This window comes from Solanum pennellii, chromosome 8 (genome assembly GCF_001406875.1).
Source record: "Solanum pennellii chromosome 8, SPENNV200".
Taxonomy (NCBI): domain Eukaryota; kingdom Viridiplantae; phylum Streptophyta; class Magnoliopsida; order Solanales; family Solanaceae; genus Solanum; species Solanum pennellii.
In genome coordinates, this window is record NC_028644.1 from 64,686,287 (window position 1) to 64,700,849 (window position 14,563).

Here is a 14,563-nt window from a genome sequence, read left to right on the forward strand (position 1 = left end):
TTTTAAAGTGTTAACTTTTGTTTAAACAAATGATGCTTTTGGTGATTCAATTATACTGCATAATCTGCTTGCGCCATCTAATTTTTCATCTAGTATATGCACCAAAGCTGTGTGTTTCCAATATTAATCGTGGTCAGCGACAAGTATCTAATGTTATGCAAATTCCAACTTAAATTAAACCACCAGTATGAACATCTGTTTTCAGAAAACAGCTTCATCATGTTTATAAATTTAATAATGGCAAAAGGAACTAATCAAGAAAGTCAAAACAATGAATTAAAATGATATAAAAGTATAGAAAAGTACACGATAAAATTCAATTAATTCTTGGCAAAACAAAAGTACTCATCCAACCTAAAAATACCAGTAGTAAACTAGTCTTCTCCCATTATGACGCCTGAGAATCAAAATTTACAAAGCAAAGCAAAGGTGAAAACAACTTCTCTGGCTCAAGTAACTCATGTCCTCATCTACTTCTCAGAGGAGTTTGGTCCCCTCTTCTTACCAAAGCCAACAACTGCAACAAAATATTAGCAGCATTCCATAAGAAACAAAGTTTGAATGTTCTTTTGGAATAACGAGAAAAAAACTAGCAACTAGACCTGTTTATTTACAGAATTACGGTATATACACTGTAAAGATCTAAGTTGCACATATTCCACTTTCACACATGCATCGTATTCTCCAAAAATACAGTACTTTTGAAGAATCCAACACACACCAATGAACATTTTTGAAGAACACTTTTGAAGAGTCCAAACAAACATAGATTAAGATCATATAATGATACGCAGAGAAAGAGGACTACTCAAATAAACTGCTTAAATTGACAATCAGAAAGCTAGTCTAGAATACTACTAGTAGCAAAGATGCAGGATAACTAATACATATTGGGGAGATTGCAGACATAGTATTAATAATATCTAAAGTACATGCAACACTCGGTGCGCGTTACCCATAAGCTATTTCTCCATGCACACATTTAGTCTCTAAGCATCATTGTGCATGTCTACACTTGTTAGACATTGCCTAAGAAAAAGAAATCAAGTTAACTAATCATTTACTTCTGAAAAAAGGGCATACAAACTCAAGTTAGTTAAACTATAGAGATACTATAACAAGATCTGACAATCCCCAATATCCACTATAATGCTTTATAGCAACGATTTTAGACTCTGAAGAAAAACTAATGATATATCAGGTAGGTACTAGAATATAGTAAAGTTTCACAAGAAAATTCAAATGCATAGCAAAAACAGTTTAATCAGAAAAGTACAATATTGCATTCTCATGTATGTAGATTACAACAGAGATGCATACACACACATATACTCTATGTATCATTGTATACATCATGCCTACACAGTGAGTAAACAGTTAAGTTCTATGTTAACCATAATTCTGGACCTTTGCTAAAGGCCTATTAATTTACAAGTGCAAAGCGATGACATCATAAAAACAACAATTCTAAGCTAGTGGCTATATTGTGCATCAATGAAGCTACTACTTCTTGGAGACAAAAAAGATTCAGACTTTAACAATGGGCATATAACATTACAAGGTAAAATTTCGTAAAAGAAAGAAAAAGCGTACCAGCAGTGACGAATCTGCGATTGTATTGCATACGCTTGTGTGCACGTCCTCTGGGCTTCTTCTTCTTATCCTGCTTCGCAACCTTGGGTGTTTGACCTCTAACCTTACCAGCACGAGCAAGTGATCCGTGAACCTTACCTACAATTAACAAATCAAAAAAACTACAAAATCAATACTAATTCAACAGCAATTCTACTTGACAACTAGTTAATGGAGCTCATCAATTGATCTCGTTTCATCTTAATTTGACCTAATTCTAAATGAATTGACAACAAAAACTGTATTCAAGAGTCGCCGGAGCTTACCCATTGTTGATTTCTGAGACGCCGGTACGAAGGTTAGTATGATAGGGTTAGGGTTTTGGGGAAATTAAGATGAATTTATAGTCGTTCAACTGTATGGGCTTTGTTGAGAAAATACTTGGGCCGTATCAAGAGAATCAAAATGATGGCCCAAAACATGTAGTCCAATTAAATTTTGATTTTATTGAGTATGTTCTAATTTTTTTTTTATGCAATATTATTGAAATATTTGCAATTTTCCTGTTTTTCTATGTTCACAAGTCTAGGTGTATTAAACTTCTATACTTTATTGATTTTCAAAAATTATTTTATTGTATACTTCCTCAAGTCCATTTTTAATTGTGATGTTGCACTTTTCGAAAGTAAATTCGACTAAAATTTCAAAGTTAAATTAACTTGCATTACTTAGGTAGTTTAAACAAAAATTTAGATATTCAAAAACTATAAAAAAATACTACAAAATTCAATTTTTTATATATCAATATGATGAAAAAACTGATCAGAAAAATATTATTCAAAGTTATTATCGTTTTGACTCTAAAAGAGAAAATTATGAATCTATGACAACTAAAAATGCACGGAGGTAGTATAAACAATCTGGGGGTTTTATAATCAATGTTGATAGAGTTGATATGGATGCATATTATATCCAATGTTATATATTGATTATTGTAATCTTTTAAGGTTATTGTTCGATCAATCTGAATTTGTGTTGGATAAGAAAATTATACGAAAGTACTCCGACGAAGAAGTATTCTCTCAAGTTTAGAACTTGAGGCTTGTGGTTAATAATGTACATAATTCGACTAATTTGAATTCGCGGCTTGTTAGGGAATAAATTGCATATAGTAAAATTAATTAAGTATGATACTAACACCTCCTAAATTATTTATGATAACATAAATTTTGTGATCCTTGACTAGGTTATTTAATCTCAATTTCTAACTCCATCACTGATAATAGATGAATCTAACTTGTTCAAGTAGTAATATAAATAGTCAAACGCTATTTTTTTGTTTTGTTTTGTTTTGATGCATGCATCAATCAATAGGTGCAATAATATGTATCTTCTACATCAAAATTTATAAAAAGTGTATAATCAATGTCTATTGATTATATCAGATAAAATTACTAAGAAAAATGAACATCAGCATTATATAAATCTTCTAATGATATGATATAACCAAATTCAATGAATATTTTGACATCATTTTATTGTATTTGATATGATTATGATTTATGCGATCATTAATAATTAACACATAAGGTAACACCAATATGCTGCCTACGAACGATTTCAATGAATGTTTGATACCATATTATTGAGTTTGATCTGATATATGCAATCAGAAATTACAAACATATTAAGTAACACTAACATGCTGCCTATGACGAGGCCCACGAGATAGGTCTAGGAAGGTTCAAGTCTAACACTAACGTGTTGCCTATGACAAGGTCCACGAGATAGGTCTAGGAAGGTTCAAGTCTAACACTAACATGCTGCCTATGACGAGGTCCACGAGATAGGTCTAGGAAGGTTCAAGTCTAACACTAACATGCTGCCTATGACGAGGCCCACGAGATAGGTCTAGGAAGGTTCAAGCCTAACACTAACATGCTGCCTATGACGAGGTCCACGAGATAGGTCTAGGAAGGTTCAAGCCTAACACTAACATGCTGCCTATGACGAGGTCCACGAGATAGGTCTAGGAAGGTTCAAGTCTAACACTAACATGCTGCCTATGACGAGGTCCACGAGATAGGTCTAGGAAGGTTCAAGTCTAACACTAACATGCTGCCTATGACGAGGTCCACGAGATAGGTCTAGGAAGGTTCAAGTCTAACACTAACATGCTGCCTATGACGAGGTCCACGAGATAGGTCTAGGAAGGTTCAAGTCTAACACTAACATGCTGCCTATGACGAGGTCCACGAGATAGGTCTAGGAAGGTTCAAGTCTAACACTAACATGCTGCCTATGACGAGGTCCACGAGATAGGTCTAGGAAGGTTCAAGTCTAACACTAACATGCTGCCTATGACGAGGTCCACGAGATAGGTCTAGGAAGGTTCAAGTCTAACACTAACATGCTGCCTATGACGAGGTCCACGAGATAGGTCTAGGAAGGTTCAAGTCTAACACTAACATGCTGCCTATGACGAGGTCCACGAGATAGGTCTAGGAAGGTTCAAGTCTAACACTAACATGCTGCCTATGACGAGGTCCACGAGATAGGTCTAGGAAGGTTCAAGTCTAACACTAACATGCTGCCTATGACGAGGTCCACGAGATAGGTCTAGGAAGGTTCAAGTCTAACACTAACATGCTGCCTATGACGAGGTCCACGAGATAGGTCTAGGAAGGTTCAAGTCTAACACTAACATGCTGCCTATGACGAGGTCCACGAGATAGGTCTAGGAAGGTTCAAGTCTAACACTAACATGCTGCCTATGACGAGGTCCACGAGATAGGTCTAGGAAGGTTCAAGTCTAACACTAACATGCTGCCTATGACGAGGTCCACGAGATAGGTCTAGGAAGGTTCAAGTCTAACACTAACATGCTGCCTATGACGAGGTCCACGAGATAGGTCTAGGAAGGTTCAAGTCTAACACTAACATGCTGCCTATGACGAGGTCCACGAGATAGGTCTAGGAAGGTTCAAGTCTAACACTAACATGCTGCCTATGACGAGGTCCACGAGATAGGTCTAGGAAGGTTCAAGTCTAACACTAACATGCTGCCTATGACGAGGTCCACGAGATAGGTCTAGGAAGGTTCAAGTCTAACACTAACATGCTGCCTATGACGAGGTCCACGAGATAGGTCTAGGAAGGTTCAAGTCTAACACTAACATGCTGCCTATGACGAGGTCCACGAGATAGGTCTAGGAAGGTTCAAGTCTAACACTAACATGCTGCCTATGACGAGGTCCACGAGATAGGTCTAGGAAGGTTCAAGTCTAACACTAACATGCTGCCTATGACGAGGTCCACGAGATAGGTCTAGGAAGGTTCAAGTCTAACACTAACATGCTGCCTATGACGAGGTCCACGAGATAGGTCTAGGAAGGTTCAAGTCTAACACTAACATGCTGCCTATGACGAGGTCCACGAGATAGGTCTAGGAAGGTTCAAGTCTAACACTAACATGCTGCCTATGACGAGGTCCACGAGATAGGTCTAGGAAGGTTCAAGTCTAACACTAACATGCTGCCTATGACGAGGTCCACGAGATAGGTCTAGGAAGGTTCAAGTCTAACACTAACATGCTGCCTATGACGAGGTCCACGAGATAGGTCTAGGAAGGTTCAAGTCTAACACTAACATGCTGCCTATGACGAGGTCCACGAGATAGGTCTAGGAAGGTTCAAGTCTAACACTAACATGCTGCCTATGACGAGGTCCACGAGATAGGTCTAGGAAGGTTCAAGTCTAACACTAACATGCTGCCTATGACGAGGTCCACGAGATAGGTCTAGGAAGGTTCAAGTCTAACACTAACATGCTGCCTATGACGAGGTCCACGAGATAGGTCTAGGAAGGTTCAAGTCTAACACTAACATGCTGCCTATGACGAGGTCCACGAGATAGGTCTAGGAAGGTTCAAGTCTAACACTAACATGCTGCCTATGACGAGGTCCACGAGATAGGTCTAGGAAGGTTCAAGTCTAACACTAACATGCTGCCTATGACGAGGTCCACGAGATAGGTCTAGGAAGGTTCAAGTCTAACACTAACATGCTGCCTATGACGAGGTCCACGAGATAGGTCTAGGAAGGTTCAAGTCTAACACTAACATGCTGCCTATGACGAGGTCCACGAGATAGGTCTAGGAAGGTTCAAGTCTAACACTAACATGCTGCCTATGACGAGGTCCACGAGATAGGTCTAGGAAGGTTCAAGTCTAACACTAACATGCTGCCTATGACGAGGTCCACGAGATAGGTCTAGGAAGGTTCAAGTCTAACACTAACATGCTGCCTATGACGAGGTCCACGAGATAGGTCTAGGAAGGTTCAAGTCTAACACTAACATGCTGCCTATGACGAGGTCCACGAGATAGGTCTAGGAAGGTTCAAGCCTAACACTAACATGCTGCCTATGACGAGGTCCACGAGATAGGTCTAGGAAGGTTCAAGTTGAACGGGGAACTTGTTTAATTGCTTGGTTAAGAGATAAGTTGTGCCGTTGCTATTAGCTATAACATTTGACAAGACGGATGATACATACAACTTGCCCTTGCTATTAGCTATAACAAACATATTAAGTAACATCAACATGCTTACCTGTGACGAGGTCCATGAGATAGGTCTAGGAAGGTTCATGTCAAACATGGCACTTACTTAATAAGAAATAAGTTAGTGTCCTTGCTATTAGCTATAACTTTTGACAAGATGTCAAGCACCCGTAACACGGCTCGATGATAGATATGAATTCAGCAATTAAAGAGGAGAAACTGGGGACCTAAATTGAATGAGTAGAGTACCTTGAGTAGAACTAACATAGAAGATACAATAACTTAGCAGTATTGAGGAAATGATAAAAAGAATAAAATTCTATAGGTTTAGATTTTCTTCTAAATTTAACTACATCATGTCAAACTACTGCACATCTTTGGAGATCCATCAACAACTTGTGCAAACTATACAATTGCCTTCCAATAAGTATACCCACCACCACCCACCTGCTAACAATCACCAACACGAACATTTTACGCTCCAACAACAGCATTTTGGACATGCACACGAACATTTAGGGCACGTAAATGAACATTTTGGGCATGCACATGAACAATCTGGGCACGCGCATGAACATTTTGGTAACGTGCATGAACATCCGAGGCAACTAGGTTTCCAACATACCAAGCATTTGGGTTTCCATTTAGGGCATTTGGGCCAAAAGCAACATTTCATGCAACTCACTTTCGAGCAATTTAGACAATTAGGTAGTCTGCATTTGACTTGACAACAGCAGTTGGTAGAAATGGTGGTGTCTGATCTCTTTGGCAGACGTAACGTTTGTTTTATCTTTTTCAGCCTGATTTCAGTGGTCATGCACTCCATTTCTTGGATAAACCTGCAAAGATGGCGGATGTAATCTGGGTAGAGTTCCAAGTTGCAGTGGCCGCCTCCTTTGATCCATAACGGCTCATATGGATCCCTCGACATTTTCCAAAGTCCATTACCGTGTAGCCAACTGACCACATCATCCTCTGTGCCCTGCAATATATATTAGTAGCAAGTCATTAAGATGATGCACCAGCAAACAGTAAAAAAAAAAAGTTTATCCTTCATATTCTACACGACCAATAAAAAATTATATGGTGTGACCACCAAGTTTTTCCTCTAGTCTCCTTCATATTCTAGCTGAACATAAAATGTGTGGAGAATTTATTCCTTAGGTCATAAGTAACTAAAAGGGGATTGTGGCGAGGACTGCAAATATCAATTATTTTACACAAATGTCATGAATAGCACAAGTTGTAATTTAAAGCTATCAATCATAATGTGCTATAGTATAATCGGGCACTTTTTTTGTCTTTTTTCTTTTTAGTCACCACAAGGAACTAGATATCATCTATTCATATTTCTTTAGTCATGGAACACATACTCCAAAATCAAAATTAAAATTGACAAACACCTTTTCAGTGTTGTAAGCCTTTCTACATGCTACAACGTTGGTTTTCAACATTGGGAAGCACTGAGGTCCTTTGACAAGTCACAGTTCAGGCTGAATTAGCAACTTTTGACGTGACAACTATTTATCGTTCATAAGCTGTATGAAGGATTTGTCTTTCATTAGCTATACATCATTTACAAAACACGCCCTACCATATCAGCCATTTGTTGCATCACTATAGAGCAATCAAAGCCGATTCAGTTTAGTCACCTGTTAATTACAACCTCCAACCTCCCCCATTCACTTAATCGGTCTTGGACATTAAATTGACAAGCCAATGTAAGCTGTAAACTATTCTGGCATGTTATTAATAAGCAGACGATGTTGAATTAACTGTTCTTACTATAAACAAACAACGTTGGAGTTATCTTCTGTTGAGACTTTAGAGATCCTTTTGGTATGTACCATCTATATTAATGCATTGTGTATATCGTAGTAGGACCTACACTATTTGAATAAATATTCGGGTAACCAACTTGGCTTGAAGCAATCTGGAATTGCCCATTTTTATCAACTACAGGCCTTCAACAACCCAAACAGGAAACTGCTGTTTCTTAGTAGGTACTCTATTGATATCAAATTTCCTTTCGAGACAGACAGGTAGACTGTTTGCCAATGCAAAACCACAGTTTCCAACTTTGATATCTTAGAAACCACTAGTTGTATCGAGGATTTATATCGGGTATGACACGGACTAAGTATTTATCTTTATCTTCTTTCATTTTCTAAGTCCTGTTTTATTGTAGTAGCATGTACAAGAAGACAGGATTCACACAAGACTAAACAAATCAAATCACCGTTGGGGTTGGAAAACAGAGGTAGATGGGCTAATATTCAAAAGAAGCTACACACATGCGGAAGGAGATTGTGCATTAGACTAGATTCAACGTAACGCAATCACCAGTTGATGTCAACTCGTCATGCCGGTCTCACAACAGTTCTATAGAACTTGCCGTTTATTGAGCATGTACCTTTCCTTCGCAAAACACTTATGTAGCACTCCCTCCATTTTAATCATCTTAATTTAGTAATATGAGTTACATCTTCATCCATCATATGATTCGCCATTTCACTAGGAGATTTGATCTCAAATCTCTTAAGCTAATAGAAATCTACATTGTAACGGCAAAGAATGGACAAACTTAACCACATGGCATGTGTCTAATCATAGAGAAAATCAAGCAACTCAGCTAAAAGACTCCAAAACTCCTGTATGAAACTCTAGATCTATCAGCTTTTAGTTATACCAGTAATTGTATATCAAGCATCTAAAGAATCCAGTCTCAAAAACCACCTATGAAATGCCACACACGCTTCAGAAACGACACATTAGATGAAGCTGCAAGAACGCATAGCTCGCTGGAAGCAGTGCTGCTAGTGCTACTATGAATCCATACAAAAGTCAACTAATAACAAGAAACAGATATTTGATGATTCACGTCCCCCTTTCCTATTTGGTATCATGCAAGACCTCTTCATGATATTTTGAACCGAAGAGTGCTTTGTAACTCCTTTCTTTATTAAAGATGTGGTGTCAGGGGCAGCTTGCATGAACCTCGAAATAGAGCTTCTCATATTTCCCTCTTGTCAAATGGTCAATTAGATAAAACATGCCATACTGCCCTGTTGATCCTTGTCAATAAAAACAAAGGTTACTTCTGGACTACCCTGGATGTACCTTGACTACTCCACCCGGCACTTCATTTTATAGAAGAGTTAACTTTCTATTCCACCGGGTATCTACTACCTCCCGTTAACACAACTATAGAGTACCTCTACCTATTACTGTTGTCTTTGTTGGATTTGAACCTGGCTCTCCCATTATTTTCACTAACTTCATTGACCAACAGGCCATCCCTTTGGTGCTTACTAACCACTAGATTATACCCTTGGGTGCTTATTCCTCCACTGATCTTTCTTTTTAATAGGTTATTGCTCTACTGATCTTAAGGGTGTGTCCGGTATGAAGAAAATGTTTGATCCGTAAGTTAAAAATATTATCTCTAAAGCATTTGTACATAATTTAGACAAATACTATGGGTGGGGGTTGGGGGTTAAGGATGTGGGGTGGGTGGGGTGGGTGCTATAGGGGTGGGATGAAGATGAGGTGTGCTAGAGGGTGGAGAGGACATAATCAATGTGGAATGCCATTTGTGGAACTTGTTTTCCTTTATTCCGCTAAGTAAGTCATTTTCCTCATTTTAAGGAACATGTTTTCCCTAGAGAAAATGTTCCCAAAAAATTGACCAACGGAACATGGGAAAATTGGAAAACCGGACACAACCCAAGTCATTATTCAAAAGTTAGACGGGAACTATAAATAAGCAAAGAGCAATGAGAAGAGGAACAAGGTTGTCTTAAGCTCCAAGGTTCAGCATAAAATTCTAGTTGTTTTTTCACAGAATCATGAAGAGACTCTAACTGAGTAAACTCGGGACAAAAGTACTTACAGAGCCTCATGCAAAAGGATGCATATCAGTTTGTTTATCAAAGATTGAATTAGCTGTCAAACTCAATCAGTTAATCTTTCACTATTACCATAAAATAATATGCATTCAAAATATATATGATATGCATTTTATTTCTTAGTTGAGTTAAGCAAATATCTGACTTTAAAACTCATGAGATAAAGTATAAGATCAGACAATGTACTTTAACAATGTTGAATATCATTCTTAGGTCCCCTCATTCTCCCATCCCCACCAACCAAAAGAATAGCAAGGTCTTTAGCAGTTCAATATTTAAATGAACATAAATTTCCATAACAAAACAAAATCTCCTTTCCAAACTCAAACCTTCTTAATTTATTTTAGACACTGTTACACATTATACATAGAGGTGGAGGCGTGGAGCTAGGATTTTGAGTTTATGGGTTCTGGATTCTGGAAAACGCAGTTTACGGGGTTATTGAAAATTTATGAATACATACATACTAAGTGGATCTTTAACACAACTACAGGGTTTGAGTCAAAGTTACTGGGTGACGCCGCAGGTGAAGCTCTAGCTCTGCCCCTGATTATACAACAAATAGACTCTTAACATATAGAGGCAATATCCAAAAGGTTTCATGCCAAAGGGACATTTCCACAAGATGTCACATATGGATATCATGCTTAAAAGGAAAAGGAAGTGATTCCTATATGTCGGGTTGTCACATTGGCAGATAGGATTCTTAAGTTGAAAAAAAATAATAGTTCATTTATTAAGTTGTCTTCTCTATATTAGATAATTTAATCTAGTTCGAACTTCAACCATTTTCCAACGAAGGTTCAATTTCCTTATCAAGCAAAATTTGAATCCAAATGTAGATGCAAAGAGTAACTTACATGTATAACAAGCACAGGGCTTTTCACCTTCTGAATCTTGTTTAAATTCTGCACATGAACATAACACTTAGATGCTTAAAATGGTCACAAGAAATTACATAAATCAATTCATATAAGGTATTCAAATTGATCCCCTAATAGACTACTCAGGCCATTCGCAAATTAAGTAGTGTAAATTTCAATATCAATACAAGATTCACACGAAGTGCAGAAAAATCAGCCCAAAACTGTTGACTGCAAGTCTTCACTATCTCTAACATTCCCGGGAAAGCAAATAACTTTCCCCTCTTCATAGGTCTACATTTTATAAATTATTTGGGTGCTTTATCAAATAAGATGAGGTACTTGTACGCTGTTCAGACCCTATAAAACTGTTGATGGATGAGTGTCGGATTCTCCAAAAGTAGTGTATTTTTGGAGGATCCGACACAGATGCGACAGCATTTTGGGGAAGTCCAAGCAACATAACTTGTACCCATGCAGTACCAGCACTGAAGCACAAGAGTCAGTGGAAGTAATTTGGGTATTTTGAGGCAAAGGAAACGACCATAATTTATTCTTTCACACTGAAACTAGAGATAGAGAACTTTGCGAGAGCTATCTCTGTTATGTTCCTCAATAATGCTCCAGGATTTATTTATCATTCAAATACGACAACTCAATTAACTGAATAGTACTTGACAAAGTAGGTAAAAGACAACAAAAAGTTAATTGTCATTTCCTTGAAGACTGTTAGTTACCTTATAAATGTCAAAGCAAAAAGTGAAGTTTGCATGGCAAAGCACACGAAGGCCAGAAAGAATGCCACTGTGCAGAACCACACCTCTCAAACGCGGTAATTTAGCTGCCAAATGTAATGTTGGGCCACTTCCAACAGATTGTCCATAGAGAATCAAATCTTCCTGGCTAATTCCATACTCTGTTTGAAGGCAGTCATACACCGCTTCTATGTCCGCGTATGTATCAAATTCGCTTGGCTATATTTATGGAAAAAGAAAAAAAAAATAAGGAGATGTAACTTGCCAGCAAAATTCAAAACTCGCTCCCACGTCCTTCAATTCTTGCTTTAACAATTAAAGGACATACCTTTCCTGTAGATGCTCCATAGCCAGAATAGTCGTATCTGCATCGTAATTGAGATGGATTAGGAAAGAGTTAAAATTCAGAAGGATAACTTTTTTAGAGTAGCGAACAGCACAACTTATTCCGAAACTGGTCAAAGTATAACAGCCTATATATTGCATTGCAACATGAGAATGTACCGTAAAACATGAGTTGGGTATTGAACAAATTGGCAATTTCATAAACAAAAAAGGTTTAACAAAATGGCATTAAATCAAGGATGTAAAATGATTCCTCTTTGGTTAGTCGGGAACACACGTGTCTAATATCATGTCAAGAAATGGAACTCGAGCCTAACTCAGCCCCAACATGCTAGCTCATTAGGGAAGTATCGCCCAAGTCCATGTAAGGACACAACTAGCTAGCCCATTCCCCAACCAATGCAGAACTCCAACAAATACAAATTAAGGCTTCATCAGATTACTAGTCACAATTAAGTCAAACTCACAAAAACAAAAGTACTGCACTGTCATTGCAATTTGCATCCCTAATATGCAGCAGCTCGACACGTCTGTCAAACTCACTGAAGAAGACTTGTTCTATGGACACTGTATGTATATTGGAAGAAAACACATGATAGAGCAAAATCAAAGGCAGGTCTCAGAATTAAGGGCAATGTTTTATTATTCCCTCTACAAAGTAGGGACCCATGTCTCTGTCCAACCCCACAAGTGAAACCCCATTTCACTTTTACACTTCATTCTGTAGGTGAATAGAGTGAAAATCTATCACAGTACATATAAGGACAAAGAAAATAAAAAAAACTTGTAACTGTTGGAAAAAGACTAGTGATTTGTGACAACAATGAAAATTCACAAGGCATTGCTTTTACTTTTTCCAATTCTCAGTAAAAAAGAAAGAAAGATGAAAACTCACTGCCAAAACACAACAAAAGTTTATAGATCAAAAGGCACTGATGAGGAGAAAATAAATCAGAGAACCTCCAAGAAACAATACAAGTTCATTTAACCATGAATTTTTTCACTGAAAACCATGAGATCAACATGGTAGTAACTGGCAAAATGAAGGTGAAATAACAATAAAAATTAAGTAAATCTCTACAGAAAATATGAAAAAAGCTTAAATCTTTTTTCCAGCTACAGAAAATGGGCTAAAAAGTGACCTTTACCAACCCATGAGAGAGAAATAGCAACCTAGGTACATGGCAAAAAGGGGAGAGGAGATAAAGACCCATATCTCACCCCCAAACCCCAAACACAAAGAAAATTAAAAAAAATTGAAATTTTTTTACCAAGATTTACCATTTCAAGCTCAGATTTTTATAAATCACCATAGAAAACAACCTCAAAACATTAAACAGAGAAACAAGTATCTCCACACAAGATTCTTCTTACACACATGTCCTACATAAGATTCTAAAAAAAACCCCAAAACCTAACATCAATTTTTTTAAAATAGCAAAAGAGTGAGAAAACAAAAAAAAAAGGAAGGAATGTAAAGCAGACCCCATAAGGTTGACTCTGAGATTAGCTTTAAGCTGAACAAACAAGTCATATAGCTGTCCCAGATCAGCAGCATTGCCATGTGAGTAAAGCACAGTAAGTTTAGCATATGGATTTTTTAAGTAAAAAGCTACAATCTTGTTGCCCCTTTTGGTGTCAACCAAAAGCACATCAAGAGAAGAATCATCAGCAGCACCAGAAATAGGCATAGAAGATGTTGTAGAAACAGCTACAAGTCTTCCATCATCCCTTTTCTTTACTTGATATGTAGCTGGTGATGGAGGAAAAAAAGCAAACTTTGCTGCCAACTGAGATATACAACAACCCATTACGAGCTGAATGGTCTCTACAGACCCAACTCATGAATGCATGTGAGCAAAATGAACAGAGAAAAAAAAAAGGGTAAATGAGGGGGTTCTTGAATTTAGTTGATTTTTATGGGGTAGGTTGAAAAAATGGTGAATTTTGTTTGGTTCTTTGAAGGGGAAAAAAAGGAAAAATAAGTGGGTAAAAGATGGAGGTGAGTTTTCCAAGAGTTTGGACTGTATGTTTGGCTACATAAATGTAAAAGATGATATCATTTTTACATATATTTTGTTGGTATTCATTCACTCACTACACATTAAAATAAAAAACACAAAAAAAACAAAAACAGGGTGTTCTTGAAATGACTCTCTGTTGTAACAGTGAACTTGCTATGGAAAACTGATGAGTTTTGAGGGATTTTGGCAGACAGAGAGAGCAAGTGTTTGTTGTTGTGTTTGAGACTCTGCTTTTCCTTTGGAAGTATAAGAGGCAAACCAAAAAGAAAATGAAACGAGTTTCTAACACTTCTCTCGACTTTTAATTAAGAGACTCGTATTTTTATAAGAGTTTGAAACTATTTATTCTGTTATACAACAAATATTAAATGTATCTAGCTATAGTTCAAAAAATGTACCTAATAATTTATGTCAACAAAAAATATTTTCAATATTTTTGTAAAATATATAGTTTAATATAAAATGTATTAATAGCCTAATTTATAATATTATATTGGATAAAAACATTAATTATATTTAAGGCATCAACCTTGTT

The 14,563-nt window shown here is 37.2% G+C and overlaps 2 protein-coding genes across 2 annotated transcripts; both read right to left on the reverse strand.

Moving 5' to 3' along the window:
• Window positions 1–251: 251 nt before the first annotated feature.
• Window positions 252–2,011, reverse strand: LOC107026886 (40S ribosomal protein S30). Its single transcript, XM_015227997.2, has 3 exons — window positions 1,899–2,011; window positions 1,594–1,731; window positions 252–517 (listed from the first exon to the last, which is right to left on the reverse strand). Exons 1-3 carry the CDS (start codon window positions 1,900–1,902, stop codon window positions 471–473), a joined length of 189 nt encoding a protein of 62 aa, XP_015083483.1. The 5' UTR covers window positions 1,903–2,011; the 3' UTR covers window positions 252–470.
• Window positions 2,012–6,338: 4,327 nt separating this feature from the next.
• LOC107027039 (alpha/beta hydrolase domain-containing protein 17B) lies at window positions 6,339–14,315 on the reverse strand. The gene is made up of 5 exons (XM_015228198.2): window positions 13,490–14,315; window positions 11,988–12,024; window positions 11,642–11,878; window positions 10,902–10,949; window positions 6,339–7,115 (listed from the first exon to the last, which is right to left on the reverse strand). The coding sequence occupies exons 1-5, from the start codon at window positions 13,813–13,815 to the stop codon at window positions 6,591–6,593; spliced, it is 1,173 nt and encodes a 390-aa protein (XP_015083684.1). The 5' UTR covers window positions 13,816–14,315; the 3' UTR covers window positions 6,339–6,590.
• Between the last annotated feature and the right edge of the window lie 248 nt (window positions 14,316–14,563).